The sequence below is a fragment of the Rhea americana genome, unplaced genomic scaffold (assembly GCF_003343005.1).
Source record: "Rhea americana isolate MKP2758 unplaced genomic scaffold, rheAme1 scaffold_19, whole genome shotgun sequence".
Classification (NCBI taxonomy): Eukaryota; Metazoa; Chordata; class Aves; order Rheiformes; family Rheidae; genus Rhea; species Rhea americana.
Genome location: NW_028186038.1, coordinates 2,462,806 through 2,488,011, shown reverse-complemented (window position 1 = coordinate 2,488,011; position 25,206 = coordinate 2,462,806). Strand labels below are relative to the sequence as shown.

Below are 25,206 nucleotides of genomic sequence, written 5' to 3'. Positions count from 1 at the left end.
AACATGGGAACAATGAGAAGGTGCATTAACTCACTGAAGGGCCATGAGTGAGGGCACACAGTCTTGGTTACCGGAGAAATTAAATAGTACATGCCCGCAACACAAAGATCAGAGCTACAACAAATCCTGGCAGCCAGTTTTCAGATCTGCTCCTCTCCAGCTTCGCCAAGGAAGGCACATTTCTCTCAATTTCAATCTCAGAAATACAAAGAGCAAATAACGAAGTGACTCCTGGCACTTCAACTGGAAACAATGATCTTCACTCAAATTGCACTGACCACCATAATTAAAACTGATAAGAAAAAAGATTCCATTCTGCAAAACAAGTAACTCACCAACTTCTCAGCTAAATAAGAGTCAGAATATATCTGCACAAAGTTGCATTGCATAATTAGTTTATTTGGATACTTTCCCCTTCCATCAAAAGATGTGTCACTGCAGGGAAAAAAAGWAATTCAATGACTCTCAAATACCCTTTGAAATCCAGTGAGGATTCCTCAGCAAGTCAGCATGATCTACACATTGGAAGYTTGAGCCCCAGAGTTCACTCACCACATTGTGTGGATGCCACTCAACTGATCACAGAAGATGCATTCCAGTTTYCACATCAGGTCATGGTTCTAAAATGGTGCACATCTTCAGTCTGATGGCCACTTTGTCAAATAACATGCCATCTAAGAGTGGTGGTGAAGACAGCTTCCACTCTCGGCAAAAAGGGGCCAGTTATTGCTACTGCTAGTAGCCAGCTACAAGACTTAATGAATGACAGACTTTGTTCCTACATTTGTAGATATCCAGAATYATACTTTGGTTCCTGCAGTTTGCAGGATAAAAGAAAGAGGAGAGACTGGTAAACAACCTTTTAAACCAGTGAGGCATGGTCTAAGCTCCTACCTCAAAGCTAAGAAAATTGAAAGCTTGTTCACGTTTTAAGATTTCTAAAAAGAGCAACCTAACACACAGCATTTTTCATGCAGACAAGCTCCTCGGTTACACCAGGACAGATTTAAGTTTTACCCACATAAAGAGAGGAAGTGAGCACAACTCACTATTCACAAACCAGATCCACTCAGTGGAATTGAGACTGCTTGTCTAGCTCTATTTGTCATATTAAGGCCAAATGTCCAAGATTGTTATAAACTGAGAATTCTCCAAAATCAAAGAATCCCAAGACACATAAACATGGCCTGTAACATGGTCTAGTATTGATTTCAAAAAGCTTCAGGTGAAGTGTCATAAAAACAAAACAAAACAAACAACTCCACCCACCAAAAAACTCCAAATGGATTTGCGGAAAAAGAAGTCAGTAGTACATCCTTGTCAGTGATTAAGCAGCAAGTGTGCAACAGGAAAGAGACAAGGAAAAGCTGATTTCCAGATGTCAGTTTAATTGTACACTATAATTGGCTATTGACAAGAATCTGGAATTATTCAAAATAAATGAGTGAACAGTAACAGGACAAGAGCCTAGGGATTATTTTTGGTAATGTCAAAGGGTTTTTTTGGTTAAACAAAAATACTGTTAAGAAAAGAGAAATCAAGTAGACTTTAAATTATTGCCTCAAAAGAAATTGAAAAACAAACAAAAAAATCACAATGGAAATGAAGCTCTGTGGTTTGCATGGCAGAAAGTAAATATAGGCAAGACGATAAATTCAAAATCATAACCACAAATAGCAGACACTAAATTGCTTATGAAAAAGAAAATAATAATAATCTTCCTCCGCACACACACAAAGCAGACAACCATCTACACAAAAGCCCAATAAAAAGAGGGGGTTAAGTTCAGACTGTCTCTTTTTAAACAGTACTAATGAAAGGAAGATTAAAATATTGTTTTAATGTAAAAGAGGAAGCACTTTCCTTCCTCTGAATGAATCTAATTTTATTTTCTAGTGCTTATGAGTTCATCACAGCCCTGATTTCAGCAGGGAAGGAGACTGCCCAGCTTCCTCTCCCTTCCGGGCCTGATACAGCAGCAAAGAGCAGCAGGAAGCACAGGAGAAGGTTTACATTCCCAAGCAGTGCTCCCACAGATTTTCATATCCATTAAAAGGAAATAAATGTCATTATCAACTTAAAAATTCCACACAGGAAACTTTGCTTTGTATTTTCGATGTGTGAGGGGACTTGGATTTTTAACTGCTGCAGGGAACCAATGCAAAGGCAACTTCTCATCAGGCCAGCTGTTTAGCCAGCTCTTCAGCTTTGTGTTTTTGTTTTTAAGGATAGAGGATGCCTGTAAAAGATTTAACACATTTCCAGCCAGAGGCTGTTCACACGGTTGCAAACTGCTATCCGAATACTTGCTGCAGGTGGTAGCTGGTAATTAAAAACTTGTAATAATTAAATTCACCCAGAACTTCAGCAAACTTCCTTACTACAGTTCTGAACTTACGTTTAATAAGAACAGAATAAAGATTTCATAGCTATTAATTATCATCCAAATATCTCTAAAAAGGCACTGCTGCCTAAGGTCAGCTGCCTACGGATTACACATTTGAACCCATCTGCCAGTATTCTAGCAAGAACCAAAGTCTTACATTTTGGTGAGACCAGATCATTTTAGAGGTTTTTTGGCCCTGGAGCCCGCTAAGAAAAGCCAAACAAGTCTGATCTTTGTATTACAGACATTTATATATTTACACATAAGTTAACACAAGGAAAAAAAATCTCTACATGACACTTAGAATATTACAGGATTTCACTTACCATTACTGGAATCATCATCTGCTGAATTGCCTCAAATGAATTTTTCCTAAGGAACTTTTCTATATTAAAGTATGAAATAAAAGTAGGCTTTCAGGTAGGTTTTATAAGAGCATGTTCATTGATGATTTGGGCATGAATCTGTCGCCTGATAGTTGGTCCCCACCTCCACCCATTACTACTCAACTACATTTGCTTATTTAAGAATCTTAAAAAAAAAATCTGATTGCAACTTGCATTACAGACCTATTTCACCTAAAAAGAGGCATAAAAACTTAGTAATAACCAGTGCTCAGTCAAAAGGTAGTCCCCTCCTTTCCCTGAGGGTAAAATTAGTTGCCTATCATGTTTATTAATCCAGATCAACAGTCCCAAAAGAGAGGTCAAAAGTTAACTCCCCTCCTCACTGATTTATGTTGTAATGTTTTCTGTCAAACGAGAACGCCAAACAATAATTTTATGCGGTTGTATTGATTAAAAAAAGAAGAAGAAACTACCAAAACAGCAAACAAAAAAGCACCCTGCCAGAAGGACTGTTCTCCTCAACACACGTTTATGCTGTGTACAGGCAGCAGCAGATCAGCTCGCTACTGTTAGCATGGGCCCCCCATACACAATCACAGGAAAAGTAGTCTTTGAGATACCCCAAGGAGCCAACATCATGGACTTCAGAGCAAAATCTTTTTCCAAGGTTCTAATCAAGAGCAATGCAAGGAAACTGCAAATAATTCATTTACTTCTCTCCCCCATAGGAGATTTTTGCATAAGATCTATACAGACAGACCAAGTCAGCAGAGCACTCAGCAGATGAGTCATCCAGACCATTGATGTTCCACTAGATTGGACAGTGTCCCAAACAATAAGCTGTTTTTAGAAAACCAGGGATTCATCCTCTTATGTGGCATGAGGGAGGGATTTAGCCTTAATTTAGCACCATTTAGAAAAGATTACCCTTTAATTGCAATAGGAGCTGGCAGATATGGTCAGCAATGAAAGGCCTTTATCCTGCAGCTCTGTCAATGACTAGCAACAGCTACATAGAAGCAAAGCGACAAATGCCATGTCCGGGCTGGTGGCTCTGTGAGCTGGACGTGAGTGGCCACCTCGGGTCGCAGAGACGCCCACAGCCACCACGTCGGGCAAGCCAAGGCAAGGGATGGCGTGACSGCACGACCACGATGGGGAGCTGCAGCTGCTGCCTGCTTTGCATATGCGATCCAGGGCAAAAGACAAACCCCGCATTCATCGGCATGCAAATCGCACCGAGCCTGCGGTGCTGAGGAGCAGCCCCGATGCGCAGGGAGCAGCCCTGGCCTTTGAAGGGCCCAGATATAAATAAAACATAGGGCTGAGCCAGGCACTGACTGAACTCCAGGCCCTYTCAGGGGGAGATTACACACAGGAAATGCTGATTGTTTCCACTTTAGTGTCAGAGGCCTGTCATGCAAGCAGAGACCCCACTGCACAGACCCCAGCTCACTGCCACGCTGCTCTCCCGGGCGACAAAAGGGAGGGAGAGCATTAGGTAGCATTCAGCAGGCAGCAAGAGCTCCACTGGAGCAGATGCACRGCACATCTCAGAGGTAGTACTGCCAGCTCACTGCCACACTCCAGAAGTTCATAGCCACTCAGGAGCCCATTAAAAATGTCATCTAATTTGGAGAAATCCTAAGGCTCTTCCAGAACAGGGCGCAGGAAAATTTAATTCTCATTCAAACAGATTTTGCTGCAGCAGCGTGGCCTGACTTACATCTGTGCTCAAATAATTAAACAGGGATTACTCCAGTTTAGGCTGGTATAGGATGTCTCAGAGCCTACTGCACAGTTTAATTCAACCTGTTTTTATTTTTAAGAGTTCAGCTAAAAGTAGTAATTTAATGCGTAGAGAGGGCCTTAAGTCAAGGTCAACCTTTCTGCCCCATCCCCATGCCCAGCACTTTGGACTGCCTAAGGTCTGAAAGGTGATGTTACTGTCCACACTCACAGGGCAATTTGAACACACTGGGAAGCAAGGAGGTGAGAAAGAGGCTCTTAAGCAAGGAGGCTGGGAACTAGAGAAGACGAATGTTAGGGAAGGATAGCTTACSTGGGGAGCCACAAGAACTATCAGAAAGGAAAGAAAGTATCAACAGAGAAAGCAAATCTTTGAGTCAGAGAGGCAAAGGATGTTTGTGAAGAAAGGACAAGGATCATGTGGTAGCACAAGAACTGGAACCTGCAAGCATAATGCAAGGAGAGATGAGGAACCACTGGCAGGCACTGGAAAAGGAGAGAGGAAACAGCCAAGACATTGGGACAGGATAACAGCAACAGCAGCGAGACCCAGCGAACCTGCATGGCAGGGACTGGAACTGGGCCCAGAAGGAAAACTATACTATTCTGTGCTGTAACAGCTTTGAACTTTTTGAGTTGAAAATGCTGTTATCAGAATGGTTTCCTGTGCTGATTCACAAGGAAAAGATCAAAAAGCATGGTCTGCAACAGACCTGTGATAAGAGTCCTTACAAATGCCACACTAACTAAATACAGCTAACTAGCAACTGGCAGAGATACAAGTTTATTCAAGACAYTACCTCAGTCTCTACCTCCCTTTACGTCAGAGGAAGAAAAATGCTAGTTTGGACCAAGGAGCAGCGCAGTTTTAAACCTACCAYTAGGTTTGAACTACACCTTTTGTGTCATTTTACACACACACACCATTTTTGACCTTTTTGCAGCTGTAGCAGAAGCTACAAAAAAAAAAATGGATGACCAAGCTTAAATTTCAGCAAGTAAGCATATACTAGTTTGAAATATTTGGGGTTATTTGAAAAACAGTATCTGACTTGAATCGTTATGCTATTTAATRCAGGGCCTTCTTCCCTAAATGCTTCAGTTCCCTTTAACACTAGGTAGACCAGCAAGACATTGAGCCCTCAAAATGCCTTCAAAGACACTGTAGAGGAACAAAACAGTTGCGGGTTTTTGACTTTTTGCAGTTATATCTTCAGAGTGTGTTTGCAGTGCTATCCAACTGAACAAATCACTGAGAAATACCACATTCTGGGCAGGCTGATATAAAAGCTCTTCGCTCTGCCATTCTCCCCAGGACTGAACAAGAAGTAATTGCATCTGCTCTGGTGCCATTGCCTGGATGCTGAAGTTATTGCTCACAGATGACTTAATCTAACTACATTTAAGACATAATGTGCTAAGAAACACTCATTGCATGCAGAAGGAGAGTGGGGCTGGAGGGAATCTAGACTCCAAATATGCAATACCTATTTAATGTGGCACATACCAGTGACACAGAAGATACACTGTGAGAAATCTACAGTGGCATAGAGCAAACTGACCTATACCTCTGTGTCCAGCTTTGTGTTGATGTACTATTTTTYCCTTCATGTTTGTCCTAACTCTGGTTATAAAAAGATGCAATTGCGCAAAACCACATTTTCCCAAATTTAGAAAAGAGAGCGAAGTCAGAATTTAAGTTTTAAAATTATATTCTTTAGCCATTGCCTTTGCCTTCTCCTTCAGCCTCTCAAAATCAAACATCGAATGACTCTCTTAAGGGCACACTCAACTGTATGCTACTTACCCCATCTACCTGGTCTTTAATTATTGCTCCTCTCTGCATTCACTGCCGTTGTTGTCCCTCCCGTTCATTGTCAGATGAAACACCAGACTTACCCATACAGGACTAACGTCAAAAACACCTTTAATTAAAAAGCAAACTACCATTCCAACAGAAATGAGAGAGTGAGAGCCCCATCTTGCACTCAGTGACATAGTGGAGCAGACTCCCCCCCTTTTTTAAAAATCAAGGCCAAGGAAGACGTGTCTGTCCATCTATCCAGGGGCTCATGTCACATTCACAGCTGGAATATTTGCAAACTTGAAAAGGAATTCTTTATTTGTTGCATTATAAACAGACAATTTTCTCAGGCACATGAAGTCCTCAAAGCTACAGACAGACATGAAAGAGAATAAAAGGAATTATAGCTGTCCCCACCATTAGAGTGTTTTTTTTTTGTTTTCGCATTCTGAGAAAGCAAAAGAATTAGAACTATCCATGTTCTAGAGTCCTGAAATTTCAAACTATGTTTACAGTAGGACATTTTACTTACACTCTGCTGCAACATCAGTTCCAAATGCAGCATCAAGACTGACCTTCAAACACAACAGGAAGATTAAACAATCTGATACTGTACACTGGAGAGCATTCATGTGCACACAGACACTAAGTCTTGGCCTATTCTTTATAGGYCTGACAATATTTTCCAAGTAAAACTTGGGTTAGAGCCTCATTTAACCAAGAGATAGCCGAACAAAACCGGATCATTTCAAYGTCTTGCAGAGGCTGTATTCCCTTGTATACAAGTGTCTACTGATGAGCAGGGCCACACATTCTTCTTTCAAGACCTAATATTAGGTGCAGTGCCACAAAGTTAATACAGGACTAACACAGCACAGTACTATATAGCAAATACAGGAGACCAAAGCAAGAGAAGTACTGCCATCATTCATCACATTCAATAGAGACGACCTTTCTATAGAGGAGAAAAATGAAAATAAAATGAGAAAAATACGTTCCTTGTGAAGTGCACACAAAAATACAATGTCAACCTTATTTCAGGCCTATTGTGAGTAAATCCAGGACAGGACCTACTTGAAAAGATGCGTATACATGACTCCGCTGACAAAGAGGCACCACAGTAGATCACAGGGTTAATAAATGCCCTTTGAGGCCAGTTCTCACAATTCCCAGAGYTAAGAACCTTTAAGTCTAACAGAAGTCTGGTAAGGGCTTTGCCAGGACTGAAAGCCTCCCTAGATGAGCAAAATTCCAAGACACATTCCCCAGCTGCAGCCCAACAGGCTGAGGAGTATGAAAGGAATGAATGCCCGACCTTGTTCCCCACACACCATAACAATGGGAGGGTCAGAGGGAACATCAGAGCAATTTTGATGTTAACAGGCTTTGTGTCACACTAAAAAGGTCCATTTGCTTGTGCCCCAATAACTCATTTATATGTTAGGCATTTGGCCACACAGGCTAAATTAGAACAACTGKCTACAAAACAGTACAGTAGCTAATGTAAATCCATGCAGCTTTTATTCAAAGAACAGATTCCTGCAGATATTAGTAACATCCACCATTACGTTGCGGTATGGTCCACCATTACATTATTGTATTCCTGATACTTGATTCAGGAAACATATATACCAAACAAGGTTAGCAGGCAACACAGAATCTTTTAAGTAGAGACGTCTTTCTCCCTTGTCCTTCCATAGATAGATTAAATCGATTTATTAGTAGGGCTTACTAGATTCTCAGACATAACACTGTCTGTAAAACCATGATCTTGTTTGCCACTAGTGTGTGTCTGTGGGGCACTAACAAATGGAACATTTCAACGGGAAAGATTTCCTCCAAGGTTCCACTCTAGCCCTGCATTCAACCCTCCCTACTCCAGCAGCCTGGATATAAAGCCTGTATCCCAGTCCTTAAAAAACCTTTTCAGTTTCCTTAAAAAAGAAAAAAAAAAAAACAAAATTCAGAGAGAAGGACTTGCGAACTACGATCTATACTTCCAAGCTGATTCTACTGGCCATGGACAGTCTTGAGCATGTACTATTTCTCTCCAAGTCACCACTGCGCTCACCTCAGCTGCTGACCCAGCAGGATGGAGAAACATAACCAATTGTGGCTCACCTGATCAGAATTCATTCTGGACTCCAACAGCAGAATACAGTGTTTGCTATTTTAGAACCCCACCGAGGTTAGCTAGTCTCCATTAGAGGGGTACATAATTCATCAAAGACCACTGTAGGAGTTAAACAGCAGTCTGCAGGGATAAAGCGTAAAATAATGCAAATCATATAGAGGTGGGGCAATGGGCTTCAAATCTCATTAAAGTAAAAATGATTACTAGAATCCCCACAAAACACAACTATAGGAATAAAACAAAGTCTGTCAAGGGCCAGACACTTCTGTTAAATGCAGACCCATCTCCACATTCCTTTCCTAAGAGGTAAGGCTGGAAGTATCACAGCAGTCAGCATACCATTGGTCCTCCTGAAATCCAGTCAAACAGCTAACATATCTCACATACTCCATTTGCTTAAATGTAGRCTCAGCTACTTAATCCTTCAGCCAGTGTTCACTGTGACTAAAAATAGAGGGAGGGGAAAAAATCATAAAAGGAAGAGTTCAGACTTGAGAACTGCATCCCAACCAAAGGCATATTATAAAACATAGCCTGTAAACAATTAAACTGCAGAATAACAAAATCACAAAATTGTTGAGCTTTGGAGGGACCTCTGCAGATCACCTAGTGCAACCACCTTGCTCAAAGCAGAGTCACCTAGAGTAGCTTGCTCAGAATATTGTCAAATCCAGTTTAGAATATCTCCAAAGCTGGATGCTCCATCTTTAGGYAAAGAAAAGAAGATAAGGAAATAATTCAAACACAGAGTGTTGATTTTGTGGTTACTTACATATGTGCTGTGGTTTTGTCTTTAGTTTTTATAGACTATTCTGTAGCAACATAAATACAACAGATACCAGAGCTAAACGATTCCATAGCTGGAATCGTTTCAAGTATCTTAAAATGCATGCTCTTAAATCCTTCTATGACTACTGAGGGACATCAGAACAAAGCTTGAATATGAGCAGACTGAGGTTTATTTTTGTAAAACAAACAAAACCCCACAACTCCCCCCCTACTCCTTTTGAGAACACCTCCTTTCCTCCAATGCAACTCAAATTCAGCCAGTTAAGTGCAAGCAGTCTCCTTTCCCAGGGATTACTCTGGATATTTTGGCTTCAGCCCACCTTAAAATAGCTTCCTGAATTGGTGCTGCCGTAGAGAAYACGGACTGTACTGGCAAATACAAAAAAGTACTACCTACTACTTAAAATGCCTATTGTGTCAGAGTCATATACAGCTGGAATGAAGCCATTAATTGTGCCACAYGGGAACTGCCAAGTTTTATACTCAAAACCCTAAAGTTGCATCTGAGAGCCAAGAGGAGTACAGCAACACACGTGCCAGTTCCTACCACAAAACGTACCTCTCTGAGCCTTTTCGCATACCCAGGCCTAAAACCACTGCAATGGTTCTCACACAGAAAATACGTTCACTCATTGCAGTTTAACAGTCAGCAACAACTGTTAGCACTTGAGCAGTGGGATACCTCCCTTTCACCCTGCTGTCCCATACCAGTACAGCACCCAGCACGCTCCACTCAAGAAAAAACACCACTTGATCAAGAAAAGGGCATATAAGCATCAAGCAATTAACACTTGTTTCTGCTGTAAGATCACCATCCACTCTCCACCACYGACAAACTTACCTGTCTTGCAAAGATAAGCTTTCATTTGAAGTAGGCTAGTATTTAAAGACAATCAAGACAGCAAAACAACTATATTGTCTAGATATTACTTGGGTAGAACACTACTTCCCTGCTAACTATACTTTAGGYTTGGTAGTTGGGGCCAAAGCTTGTCATTTTCATTTTAAACCCATTGCTCACATGCTTGTACATGTGACATTGCTATAGTATTTTTAATACAGCAAATACAGAAATTGCAATTTAATGGTTATTATATATACACCTACAATACAAAACATGATAACTGAAAACAAGGGTTACCCATGGCAACTGTTAGCATTCCAAGAAAAATAGGATGGGCTGTAACAGACTAACACTAATCTTAAATTTAAAACCATTATTTAACTGTAAGCCTTCACTCTTGAAGACTTAAGTAAAAACTTTAGCTTCCACTTGAAGAATAAAATGTCTACCCTCTTGTTTTCTGCATCTCCTCAGCCATTAGGCTTAAAATTAAATCCTCCTCCTCCCACTATTTTTCACCTTGTAAGTTTTACGCAAATCACTCAGAATTTTGGAACATTAGAAAATCGCAACACAGACTACACACAGAACAAAAGTAAGAACTATGCGGAGAACCCAAAGTGCACTGTAACAACAATGGAAAATCTGTTATGAAAAGGGGGGGGGGAGGGAAGCAGTTTTATAAAAGTTACATAAAGTACTCTGCTCTCCAGCTTCAGTTATTTCACAATCAACAACAAAAGAAAACCCCTATGGGTTTAGAAAGGAACATATGACCAAGAAGAATGAAAGAGGTTGGAGTTGGCTAAAGTGTGTGTGTTTAACAAAGCCACGGCAGTAACTCCCTGTCATTAAGGGGAACAGGGGGCTCAGATAAGTCTACCTCCCACCCATGCTGTCCAGCCCATCCAGCTTCAAATAACTCCAGACCTCAGAGATTACCTTTCTCTTTCAAGTCCATTAGGACTGTGACTCGAGAACAAAATCTTACAATAAATATAGGGATAGGTAGGAAAGCAAGAGAAAGAAAAACACCCTTTGAGAAAAGACTATGAAAAAAAGACAGTCTTTTCCACATACTTCCTTTTATCTTATGCACGAAGAAATTACAAGACAGAACAAGATTACCAAAAGGATACTTATTAAATTAGGAGACTGAACTCAACAAGTGTAATCAGATGGAACATACTGAACTGAAGAGCAAAATCTTCTTGTAACACTAAGCATGGAACAACTGAAAACTCAGAGACGTGGCTCCAGAACTACACAACTCACTTCTGGGAAAGATGCCTTCAAAACCMGCTGACAGCTCCAATAGAGCTCTCCACGAACGTTTATCCAGTAAGCTGAAAAGAAAGCTGCATAAACATCCTTTTCAAACTTCGGAAGAGCAAGAAAAAGTGAAAGGTATCAYGCAAAGTTGAAATGTATTTCACCACAGGAACAGTGGAAGGAAGGAGGTTTCTGTTGAATATGGTACTTGGGCAGCCATGAGGAATGTTTTGATAAAGCTCAGCTTAAACAAGGATTTAAAGCTAAAAGCACTGTCTCTAGCTGATATCTCAGTTTGGACCTCTACACCCTTCTTTCCTCATTCAATTGGCAGCTACCAAGATAGATCTATGCGTGAGACTGATTTACACATTCTTTCACTGTATATTAAAAAAAATCCTTAAAGATCATAAATGTGTTTCAAAATATGTTTTTTAAAAAGCAGCATGTTGAAGGTCTTTTTGTGTTTACTCTAGCTGTTGCATGGAAAAAGAAAGAGATGAGCTTTTTAAATCTTCTCATAATGCTAGAATTAGCCAGATATGTGTATATGTAACACGGAAAGTAAAGAACAAAAATACAAGTAGCTGCCTCCTGYTGCAAGATATTCAATATACATCCATGCTTTATTAGGTTTCAATGTAATTTAAAAATCTGTATTGTGTTAGTTTTGTATCATGAGGAAATCTGTGTTTTCAATTATTAGGTTTAATCTACTCAAAGAGATTTCTTAAYGTGGTTCACTAAGGTCACATTAAATTAGCCAAGTCCATCCATTCATGCCTATACTGTACCACAAAATGTGAGAGTACACTAATCTAATGGACTGTATTTAAGAGAGTTTAATCAAAAATTGCATAAATACTTTAAGCTTCACTTTGAAAATAAATTTTTGAAATTTCAAGACCTATTTCCTTTCTGGTGAATGTAGTAAGAATAAGGAATTCAATCTCTATAAAAAAGAAAATACAGAAAGAATGATTTTTAATAAAGTCCAGTAGTAAAACAAAATCTTAAATACTTTTCTTTCAATTTACTCTTGCAAGCATCCTTAATATCCTCATTGATATGGTAAGGGAACTGTTGTATCKGTAGTTTACAGCATCACAAGAAAATAGTTTTAAAACTAAGTTTGCTGCTTTAAAAAACAAATGAGCTATTCCATCAAGTTTTTTGGCCATTTCCCAAAAGGAGAGCTCAACACCCATCCACTGGTTTAGGTTTTAAATAAAACAGCTGTGTTCACAAAACAGCCATTCCCATTTCCTGCCCATAAAACATTCCCAACTCATTTGAAATACAGGAGAGAGAAAAACAAGGAAAAAAATACGGTGCTGCAACTGCAGAATAAAATCCAAGTATTTATGAGGGTGTCTCAGCAAACTTCCATGCTACAGCCTGCTCGCTTTCCTACCAAACACTGAGGCACAATTCCCAGGAAGTGCTAGCACATAATTTCGCTGTTGGCAGAGAAAAGAGGTCATTGCCATCCTGGTCATTAGATTTCAGGAACTGTCTGCATTCCCATTGAATCTCCCATTTTTTAAAGCACAATACAGACTACACTTTTCTGCTGTTTTTAGAGGAGTTGTGACAAAGGGTCTTTGAAAACACAAGCTCTAACTCACATTAAACTCAAAGCATCCACAGAATTAAGGGCATGATTTTGTGCATACATTTGTTTATATCAGAGGCGTAAGTGTATAAACATCAACTGTACAAGGTTAGCTGCTCACTAAGCACTCTGTACATGCAAATACAAAACTGTATCATGACTGTCAGGGTTCTTAAATTATTTCAAAATTAAAATTCAACTGCTAAAGTCATGGAACTCTTCCTCTTTGGGAGGAAAATGCAGTGGGCATTCAGTTACTTTCTAGCCTTTGGGGTTGCATAAAAGCAGCAAAACAACCTAATTTTCCCTCTTTTTTTTTTTTTTTTTAAGGCTTGAATTCCTGTTTTTGGTTTTTTGGGTTTTTTTTTAAATTCAAGACCAGTAATACTGGCCAATATATTTTCTGTACACACAAAGCCAAGGTGCTGCCTATGAAAACTGTACCCAAGCAAAAGATGCAGCTTTTTAAGGTTCCTCTCTCCAGAACAGGTTTCCTAGAAAAGTAAGAACACAGATCTCTATGCTTAGTGCAGGTCCAGCACATGGCAGAAAAGAAGCCTTTAATGTTTTCTGAAGTCACCCTCTGTTTGTTTTTTTCCTGCCAARACTGTCATAACTCACCTAAGAATCAAAGTCACATTGGACTGGTCTCTGCTCCTACCGATGTCCTGGGTGTTCCTGTCACAGCCGAGTACTCAAAAGTTAGAAAAGGCTTATTAACTAGGAGAAGCAAATTGCCATCCTGCACTCTATGTAAGCTTTACTGCTGAGAGATCAGTGGCCCTCCTACCCGTCTGAAATGGATTTGATCACAAATAATGCCAAGAGGAAAGAGACCACTATATCCTTGCACAGAGTGAAAAAAAAATGTTTTAAAACTACTGTGGATCATATCAATTACACAAAAATAATCCAAGAAGTCTGGATTTAAAAATAAGATTCTTATTAAAGGTATGGAAGGAAAGAAATTAAGAGGCAAGGCTAAAAATAACATAGTAATACAACAGATGATACTGTGATCCACTGTGCCTATCTCCTCCTTCCCTTCATAAAAGGGAGACCTCCACACACACAAGCAACGCCGAATAAACCTTTCTTAGCAAAGGGATTTTCCAACTTAACAAAATGTTCTGGTTTTCATGCGCTTGAAGTTAAGTCACTTACATTATTTAAATGCAGATTTAGAGTAGCTATACAGTATGCTAAAGATTTCACTTTCACATTAGGCTTGTTATGTACACGAGACAGATTTTTACATGACAGGACTCATTCATCTTGAAAACCAACCAGCCATTCAAAGTTAAAAACAACCATCCATATTGTTATGAAAGACCAGAAAGCTGGCTGACAAAAGCTGGAGCAGTTATTCATTTAAGATCACAAAGCTTATCATGCTATTATAATGGAGGGAAAGAAAATCAGCGTATTTTTCTATGCGACAAGCCCGAGACAAATCCTTCTTAAGGGCATTGATGCTTCAGGAGGTGGACAAMGGTTTGTATTTTCTTATACACTTCGTCACACTAAATATGTTGCTGTATTCAAAATGCAAATTCTACTTGAAACACTCTGCCTACCACTGCAGCTCTAAGATGTGGGAGAATGTCTCAGTCCTGTTGACTGGCAGAACACAAACCATTAAAACTTTACCAAACATGTAAATACAGACTTCTGCAATAAGAAATGTCTACAACTGACGTCACAAGATTTAGAGAGTTAAAAAAAAAAAAAAATCATATGGAAGAATAGGTATTTGATAAGGGGGAAAAAAAAGCATATCTTCTCATAAGTCAAGCCTCACTGTTATTGCCATTACAGTTGTTGTGTACACTTATATAAATCTGAAGGAGAAAGAAGAAAATTTGAGCTTGAAACGAAGAGTAGTTCTCATACAATACAGCTAAGAAATCAAACCCTACTCCTCACTTCAAAAAAGAGCATCTATGCTAAAAATGATTACCTGCTTTTAATAGTTCAGAATATTTTCTTTTAASTATTTCCTGGTTAAAAACAAATACTTTATGAAAATAGCAAACTGAATCAAGTGGAATTGCTCACACAGCTGTTGAACAGTGAACCAAAACACAAACCAGATTGGAGCTCTTATTTGCACTGATACAATTCTCTCAGAACTACTAGATTAAATTGTCACAAAGAAAAGTTTAAATCAGGAACACTGTCAAATGATTTCAACTAAATCAGAGATKAAAATATATTTAGAGGAGTAGATTTTGGCAGAATAATTTTTCTTTCATACTATGTGCCAAAGCTGCTGGTACATGCCACATTACCTTTTTTTCTTTTGCTCACTGCCTCTCAGGAGCAGTCTAATTCATCTACAAGAGGTGGGGCAGAGGGCAGAACCCCCTCTCCAAAYGTAATCACTGAAAGCCACAAAATAATTATACAGAGACCATTTGAAGGCATGTTTTTTCCACTTCCTTCCTAAAATCATACCATAGAAAAATCTGACCCACGCCCTCTATCAAGGCCGAGCTGAAAGGCTGTGTCAGACTGCAGACAATCCCATGACATCCAGCCACGCCAGTCATTACCACCAGATCTCCCTCTTGACACACACACACACACACACACACACGTCTTTGTATGGAGAGAGCACAGGAAAACCCCTTCTAGCTTACAGTCCTGTGCTGTCCCTCACTCGCGCAGCAGAACAAAACAACCTCCAAACAAACATTATCCCTTGAGTACTTAAAAACTAAAAGGATTTTGACCTCATAAAGGGACTAAAACTTGACGTAAGAAATTCTCTGTGCACAAGAAGCAATAAAACCCAGTTGGTTTTGGCAGGTCAGAGGGCAGTACATATGTGTCTGTTCAGTTTATAGTGATAATGGAGAAATAAGCTTATTCATCCAGTAAGKCAATACGCTTCTTGGCCTAGGAAGTAGAACTAACCTACATGACCAATTCTGTTCTGCATTTGAAGACCAAATCTGACGAGAGGCTTCCTAATTAATTTACTGAGATATCACTTCATTGCTTACAGTGCTCAGCTGCATCACTTCATAAGTTTGCTGAAATCCCAGACTGTACATTGGCAGCAATTAAGCGGTAAGAACAAAGATTCAGGAGACAAAAACCATGGTGGCCAAGAACCTGGGCTTGCACCCCACTCAGGGGAGATCCCACTCATTTCAGCAAGAGCTATGCGCATCCTAAGATGGCACAGCTGCCCCTGACCAAGTATCAATACAGCCACGAGACTGCAGCATTGGACTGGACAGTGTTCAACACTGGTGCTTCAACTTTGTTTGGGTTCAGAATTCCAGATTAGGCCCCTATGCAGGCATGCAGACCCCAGAGCCAAGCACAACAACCTCCCTTGTAAAGAGCCATCTAGACACTACACGATTCCCTGCTTCCCCAGAGCTCTGATGACAAATATTTTTGTTTTATAGACAAGGTACCTCTCACCTTCTAGCAGACTCTTCTGATGCCTCCTACCTGCAGAGTCAGCCTGTCACAAGTGAGCCTGCACAAGCAGAATCTGCTGCCTATTATGTATTTCGGTTGGAGTAGGGAAAACTGGAGAGAGGAAAGTGGAAGGAAAAAGGAAGGAGAGCGCTGAAGKCATGGGAAAAAATGAAAAAGGCACAATTCTGCACCTATTAGACTTGAACTTCAGTATTCTCTGAAATGAAAGCTCCTACATTCAAAGTTTGATGGCAAAGTTTGTTTATGTCACTTCCCTCTGCTAAGGTTTTGTGGATCATATTTCAAACTCCATGTTATATTCCTCTGTTGCTTGGTTACCAGATCTGAACAAACAATTCTCTGCAGTCTGCCAAAAGCAGAGAAAGAAAGCAAATGAATGCCTGGAGAATGAATCACCCTCTGGAAGTCATCTTGTGGCCCCACACTGCTACAGATTAGTCACAACCTCAAATACAGTAGAGTGAAAGAGGAAATGGCGAATCCATTAACTCCACTGCAGTTCACAGACCTGCTAACTGCTATTCTCACCCATTTGCCACCCTCCTAGGAAAAATAGGCAATTTTCCAAATCATTAGAATTTTCTTTCAGATTAGAGGAAAAATGTTCCCAAATTCAAAGCAATAAACCAGGTATTAGCACCCCTGAAACCACAGTTTGTTCCAGCCGATTTGGATATGGCAAGCTAGAATTGTGACTGGAAATGAGTAAACTGAAGGTATTGTCGTAGCATAGCAGCAAGAAAGCCCCTTTGCAAAGAAACATTGATGACTGTAGGCTTGAAACTTCCAGTCTATGGGCAGGACATCTGACAAATCAGCGGCAGTACAAACACACACGTTGGGGACAGATGAACACATAGCAAGAACTGATGAAGCATGGCCCACCAGAACCTCTCCAGGTTCATTCAAGTCCTCAACAAAACCACTCTGCAGAAAGCTCCCCCTGCTGCATCTCTGCACCTGTGGTTGCCAGCATGTAGTAGTTAATACCAAATTCCTCTTGCAGAGAACAGCCATACAGGGTGGTACCTCTGCCTCTATGCCCTCTGAACACCTGTTCCACAGCCCACCATCCCAAACCCCACAGAGCGCTCACTTAGGACTGCGGGATGCCATAGCGGAGTCTTCACTAGCCAAAGCTCTCTTTGGGGAAAGAGAGGCTACGTTCCAACACAGAGCCCTACCATAACCCTCGTGAGCCTTACAGTTACACTGTCACATTAACGAAGCATTGCTCATTCTCAACAGACAAAGAAAACGACCCCTATGTACGCTGTGCAGGCTGCAAATTTCACAGCCTAATATTTGTTCTGCTTAGGCAAAACAGGTTTCACAGTAAAGCTCAACAGCAGTATTAGTTTAAGATGCTCTTCTCATCACCCATTTGCAGCTGCTCCAAACTACTGCAAGGTAGTACCTGCACAGCCACATGCAGTGCATCTGTGACTCAAATCAGGGAACTGACCTAATTTTAAAAGAAAATAAATTTGCTATCACCAGTATCACAAAAAAAATTTTTTTTTTTTTTGAAAGTCTGGCTCAGCTCCATGGTGCGGTTCATGGTATCCCATCCACAGGCACAGCGAGCACAGTACTGACACACTTCCAGGAAAAAAATACGCAGCACATGGGACTACCACTGCCAAACTTCTGTACCATGAAACCTTGAGTTCAGTCAGAACTAGAAAATTGGAAACAAGCTATCTAATGTTTGCTAGATGGTCAAAGACAGCCCTCATTCTGGGGCAGACAYAGACAAGCATCACAGAACTAAAGTTCAAAAACAAAAGCCACGGCTCACTAAGTCACAGCTCCCAGACGAGACTACACCAGCTTAAAGAAAACCTCTACTTCTGCAGCTTGTTTTTTAAATAGTTTCATTMCACTCAAAAGTACTTAGTACTCACCCAAACATTTACTGAAATTCCATTACATAGCATGCATATACATACACAAACACACACACACGGAGAGAGAGAGAGTGTGTGAATTTTACAGAGGAGAAAAAAGCACCAGAAGAAAATCAGGCAATTTCATGAGAAGAATCCCAAACCATCATTTCTCTCAAAGCATAATACTATTTCTGATTTTCAAGAGCAGCAATCCAAGCAACACTCTGGAATAAAATGAAACATTAGCAACACGAACTCTCATAGGTTACTATTTCTAGTACAGCAGGAAAAAATGGAATGTTTAACTTTTCATTCAAGCTTCAYGTTTTCTTCAAAGTAAGGATATGGGAAAAAAAGTAGTTTTTCCAAAACACAGCAGCAAATGTGCATATTGCTGCAAACGTACCAGGTCAAAATTAATGGTTGCTGTATTCTTAAAGAAAACCAATTTTGATTTACTAAAGTATGATAATGAAATTCATTTCCAGGGGGAATAGTTCACTCTCCCCATGACAGTTTTCAGTTTCTGACTTAGAGTCAACAATTCTGTTCTCTTACATTTCTGATACGGCAGGTGTTAAGAGTTTATCCAAGTAACAACGTCATCATTAAATTCACAAGACAAGTTCACAGAAATGTATGTATTTTCCATTATTACATGCAAAATTGTTATCAGTTCCCCAACTTAAATTTGCAGTAGTGTTTTTTGATTCCAAATGTATATATGTACAACTAGAAATGTTTGGTCCAACCTAACCTATTTAAAACAAAAATATTTCCTTTATTTTTTACACACCCTTCCCTTTCCTTTTAACAGCACTGGATGGTTAGATGTAATCTCACAAGCCATAGAGGTTCTTCCTTTTGTTTTCAACAGCAATCAATATTATGTTTGAATATTTGTTAGGTGGAGGTTGCAGACATGTACCTACGGTCTTAGAGGTATTATTACTGAACATAACTATTTACCATGATTAAATGGAAAGAGCTAGTCAAGCAAGCACTGAACTACAGACACAGAGGATTTAACCCTATTCTACCACTGGCTTGTTATGTGACTATTCTCTACAGTCTCTTTGTGCCTTTATGTTCCTACACACAAAATGAACATGACAACACAGCAGCACAATTTGTAAAATGCTTTCAAAGTAGATAGGTCTGGGGAGGAAAATCATTGTCATTTCAGTAACTAGCTTATAAGTCTGTGCATAAGGTATATATATTTTTTTTCCAAGAGGAAAAGGAATGATTTCCTCTTCACTTCTGATGTACACAGTCAAAACGTTAAAACACTCTGGATCAAGTATCCTATAGCCAATTAACTGTTACACACATAGGTAAGAGAATTAACCAAAGCAAAACTTCTGGCAGTAAGCACAGATACAGTACACTATTTTAGCAGTATATTCGTATGAACATCACAAGTGTTACTGCCTAGGCACATATCATCCCTGTTGCATAGTATGTCCCACTTCACCTTAGTGAGAAATGCTGCCACCCAGTTTTATCTTAACTTTTCTTTCAAGGATAATTTGTAAGATCTATCCAGGAATTCTCTAGCGAGAGTTCATATAATGAAATAAAGTCAATGAATGCCAATTCCTAAAAATAAAAACCAGAAATGAGAGCCATTGCCACCCTATAGATAATGAACTGTTGCATACAACTCACTCCTTTCTTTCTAGGCATTCCTTAGTTATTTTCAAAAGAATATTTATGTTAACTAATGACTTGTTTCCCATTTTTCTTTTGTGTYTTCCTCTCCCTAAAAAAATGAATTTGCTGTACTCTTCTCAAATGTTCAGCACTTAWGCAGTAGGTGTGCATTAGCTTGGTCATCACATGTGTACCTAGACAGGCAGTTATCTATAAAACTCTTATCATGCACCTGGTTTCATAAACTAGCTGCCTTTGATGCTTTCCTGAAGCACAACTTCAAGACACTGGATGAAAGGAGGAAAAAAAAAAAAAAGAAAAGAAAAAAAAAGAAAGGAGGAAANAAAAAAAAAGAAAGGAGGAAATTTTAAAAGGCAGACTATAGTCTAGATAAAGTTAAAGGGAGGGGAGGGAGGACAAGAAGCTAGTTTTATTACCTCTCTTTTCCCTATCTTTTCAAACATTTTCCCTTTTTTTCTTTTTTCTTTAAAGCTCATAAACAAAGAAGGCCTTGACATTAACTGTGATATACTGACACATACTTTAAGGAAAGGCACTGTCTACTCACATACTTTTACATTATTACAAAAATAAATAATTCATAATATAATCATGCCCATATTTTCCAAGGGACTTAAATGTGAGTCTACCATCACCAATACAACCTAAACAGTTAGCTATAAATCTAACTGACATCTCAAATGCAACTCAGAAGTCTGTAACGAAGCAGATAACTCCTTTTGCGAGTTCATTCGCAAGCCATATTCTTCTACAAATCATCAAGAATGTCAATAGTTGAATCCCCAGACAATCACTTTTGAGAGATCAAGCTCAAAGATCTGATCCCACATATCCTCCTCATAAATACAGAAGAGCTGGTTCAGGCATGTAGGTAGTTTTATATGGTTAGCTCCATTGCAGACAGAGGCTTGCAGGATGACTTCCTGGTTGAATGCAGCATACTAAAACAACTCTATTACTTCAGCTTTAAGAAAAAAAATATAAATATAAATACATATAATATGTATATGTATGATGTGATGTGGTATTTTACTGCAAGAAAGTAACCTATTAYCTGAACTAGGAAAAAGTTATTTTTGACTATAATATATATAGTCTATAACTATAATATATATAACTTTAATAAAAGTTTCAAGTAGGTATCATTTTACAAAAGCAAGGGTAAGACCAAGATAACTATTACATTTACCTGAGGAGACAGTTCATACTTAAATCTTTAGTTCTTCTGAATAAAAACAATAGAGGAACAAAGCACAAATTACCATAAAAGATATCAAATACAAGTCAGCACGTGATCATTAAAAAAAAAAAAAAAAAAAAGACAAACTCAGTGAAGAGTCCACAGTTCACTACAGGTCCCGAAGATGTTGATGTGAAGCCTCAGTGTGGGGACAGGACAGCTGCTTTGCTTCATGAGGAAAACTTGAATTGCAAATACAAGGGGTACACAGATACCTCCACAAAACAGAGTACAGCTCTAAGGATGTCACCTGCTCATAAAACTGTGGAGGTTAAGGCTATAGAACTCTGTCACAACCTTTTGGGGAGAAGTACCCTGGTAGGGGACAAAAAGCTCTAGACACTGTAACAGCCGTAGCAGAAAAGCCCTTGTTCCAACAAACTATCAATACAGTTTCCGTGCTCAGAGCCCACGTGCCTCTGACAGGAAGGGGTCATAATAGGGGGTGCATTATACCAGGAAACAAATTAAAGTATATCCAAATTTGCAGCAACTCCCAGCAGGAGACTGCTATATTCTTGCACGGCATTTGGCATAATACRGCGTTGTACTGTTGAGGGCTCTAGATGCATTAGACAAGAAAAAAGCAAGATTTRAAAAGACTGGAACTGCTGTATTTTAAAAGCCTATTTGTAATCACAATTAAGCAGCAAGAGATGCCCCTTTTCGAGGTAGATATTTCAGTATCAATTGCTTGCCTTCTGCAGGAACAAATTTAGATAAACTAAGGTAGAATTCCTCTAAATTGGAGCCTGACATGTGGCAAATCTTACGCACAAGACTCTTCTAGTTGTGCCCAAGAAAAGCAAGAGGCAGCATAAACTGCAAAGAAGATAAACTCCTCTGAGAACATGCTTCATACATCTGCTAAAGTTTTAGCAGATCTAATGAAGACCAGATTCCTCCATAGCATCATAAGAAAGCTAGAGGAGCAACGTTTTTCCCTGCGTAGGCTGAACAGCAGAGTCCTCAAGCTGTTCCCAGAATTGTCTGCCTCCCAGGTTCTGACTTAATTACAACAGGACATGCACACACAAAGCAAATCCTTGAGAATAATAAAAGCAAACAGGAGTGAATCATTGCTGATACTACTATTTTCATTTTTTTTTAAAAAAAAAATCTCATTTATAACCATCTGAAAAGAAGTTGCATTCAAGCCTTTTTCTATCTGAAAAACAAAATACGTAAAGCCCAAGCACATACAGTATGGCCCAGTGAATAAAGCATTACCCATGACTAAGGCAACCCAACCTCTTTTCACAGCTCAGGCACTGGCTTGCCGAGCCACTTTGGGCCAGTTAATTCACCTTGAAGGGTCCTGTTTCCCCATCCCATATACTAAATGGGTTAAGGATGTTTCGTTCCCTCAAGCTTCAGCTCTTGTGACTCGCTCCTAACACCTCGATTGATATTTCAATCGTTGTAATTGAGTCAGTTTCAAGTCACTTTAGCTAGGCTGGTACATCAAATTAAATTGCATTTAGTTAACATGTTTATAGCTATTCAATTAAAATAATTAACCTCTTTTGTTTATACTGGTTTAACATAATAAAAGCAAAAAGGCTCCGTTTACAAGTCCAAAGGATCAGTAAGTGAGCAGGTTCACAGGGTTAGCTGAAATTTTACAAACCCATTTAGGAGTATTTACTTCACTTTGAAATGACATATTTTGATGAAGCTTCAAATCCATTTCAAACTGACATGACCTAAACCAAAGACCAATCAGACACAGTTTGCACCAGTCAATTAAATCCACACATATCCACATCTTAAGCTAAATCAGATCTTTTACAATACAGCAAGGCCTAGATCTGTTCAAAATCAGCACAGGGTTTGCCTGCACAGAAACAGTCACCAAAATAACTAAGGGCACAAGCAAATGAACAAGTTCCAATGGGACATACTATATTGTAAACTAGCAGAGTATCAGCTACTCTGTCATCAAGATAACTAACCACGAGTCTACATATTCTGGCATGTCAGTGCCACTCTGTGCATTGACTCTTCCTAAGAAAGCTCTTTTCCAGTATACTAGACCTGAAGAGGATCTCAAATGAGAAAGACTTATGCATCAGTTGACCTAATAAAACAAGATCTTGTCTGACAAACCTTACATTACTTAAAAATTACCTGAGATAGGATGTTTCCTTTTTAAAAAAGCACAGAACTGCACTGACACAAAGCTGTCCCAACTACATTATTTTGGTGACAGTGGTCTACACTGTCATTAAGCATATCATTAATACCAATGCAAGTCTTCTCTAAGCTAGCTCCATAAAAAAGCAGGCATGCAATAATCACTTTGTTTGCTCTGTTCAGTCTGAAGGGTCATTCTGGCCCTCATAAAAACCCTGCTCCTCACTATCTGCCCTCCCCCTGCAATTCCTGCTCCTGTTCCCACACTGAGGAGTATGACAATAGCACTAAGCAGACTGAGGCCTGCCAGAGCAAAGCTATTGACTGCTCCAGTCCCAGTGCATCCTACTCTCTGGGAGAAAGAGCTGCACTTCTTTGCTCAAGGCAGGCAAGAGGCTCACTCTCCTTGAAGCAGACCAAAGGTTGACCTGTTTCCATTCCTTTCTATCTTAGGATCTCACAAGAGAAAGAAAAGCATTTCTCCCCTCCCTCAGGAAGAGAAGCAGGATTAGAGGCAGTAAAGCATTTTTTCATTAGCCTTCTAGTCACCTTCTAATCTCAAGGTAAAATACAATTACCTTTTAAATTGCTCATTTTGGACAAGGAAAGGAGATGGGTTTCACTGAGGCCTTCAAATTCTGACAGAGGGACTTATCTGACTCTCCKATAACCTAACAGCAGCAGGACCCCCATGGAAAGACCAGGGCCCCTCTGTCTGCCATCCCCTAGAGGACTCGCCCAGAAGACGACTAATTACTTCATTACAGCAGCTTCCGCTTTGCTTTCTGGCGGCTCCAGGTAAAGCCATGCCGCAGAGCTCCGAGACACGTCAAAGCGGGGCCAAGGCGCTGCGCTGCCCTGGCGGCGTGGACAGACGGGCGGTACAAACCGATGCCTGGCACGGGGTACGGTTTCTCCGCACCTCCTAGGAGCAGGCTCGTTAATTCGCTGGTCTCTACAGATGGCTCGTTAGATAATTTGCGTATTAGAGAGACGTGCTCAGCTCTGCACAAAGCCAGCTCCGCAGCCAGGATTTAAACACCGCCACGGCGCGGCCCTCCGCAGCAGCGCGGCCCCGCAGCGCACATCCACCCTCTCCGTCCCTCTGCTCCCACGGCCGCCGTTGCCCGGGCAGAGGCGCCCCGGGGGCAGCCGGGCCGGGCCGGGCCGGGCCGAGCCGAGCCGAGCCGGGCCGGGCCGGCCCGCGGCCGCACGGCGCCTCCCTCACCTCCTTCAGCTGCTCCATCTCGGTGCGGATGGTCTCGTACTCCACCTCCAGCTCCTCGTACTGCTGCTTCAGCTGCTGCTTCTCCTCCAGCACCGCCAGCCCGTACTCCGCCGCCTGGATCTTCTCCCGGGTGGTCTCGCCCAGCTCCTGRAAGAGCCGCTTGATCTCGCCCCGCAGCCACTCGGGCTCCGACTCCATCACCAGCTTGGCGTACTCCTCCTCCTCCATGGCCAGCGACATGTCGGCGGCGGCCGGCTCGCCCTGGCCGGAGCAGCGCGGGCGGGCGSGAAGGGCCGGCGGGAAGGGCGAACGCTGAGCCCGGCTGCCGCCCTTAAAACCGCCGCAGCCCGCAGGCGGCCATGGCGCGCCGTCCGCCAGCAGRGCCCGCTCGGGCTGCCATGAAACGGCGAGCGGAGCTGCGCCGGGGTGAGGCGCCGCCAGCCCCCCGCTGCCGCTGCGAAACTCCCCGCGAGCGCCGACCGCAGTGAAATCATTCAAAAGCAACGGCCGGCCGCCCGCCCCGCGGCATTGTGGGGCGTGTAGTCCGCGCGCCCGCGCCGCCCCGCGGGGCGCCCCGCCCGCGGACTACGCCTCCCACAATGCACCGCGAGGGAGGGGAGAGGCGGGGGCGGGG

General features: G+C 41.0%; 1 protein-coding gene across 6 annotated transcripts in view; it reads right to left on the bottom strand.

Moving 5' to 3' along the window:
- The window catches only part of BICD2 (BICD cargo adaptor 2), a 97,149-nt gene extending 72,086 nt beyond the window's left edge, over window positions 1-25,063 (bottom strand). For 5 of the 6 annotated variants that reach the window (XM_085302378.1, XM_085302377.1, XM_085302379.1 and 2 more), the window contains exon 1: window positions 24,573-24,893. In XM_085302378.1, coding sequence (XP_085158504.1) covers window positions 24,573-24,812 — 240 coding nt within the window. In that variant the 5' untranslated portion in view covers window positions 24,813-24,893. Of the gene's footprint in view, window positions 1-24,572 lie in introns of all 6 variants that reach the window. The other variant, XM_085302383.1, reaches the window with a different exon arrangement.
- Between the last annotated feature and the right edge of the window lie 143 nt (window positions 25,064-25,206).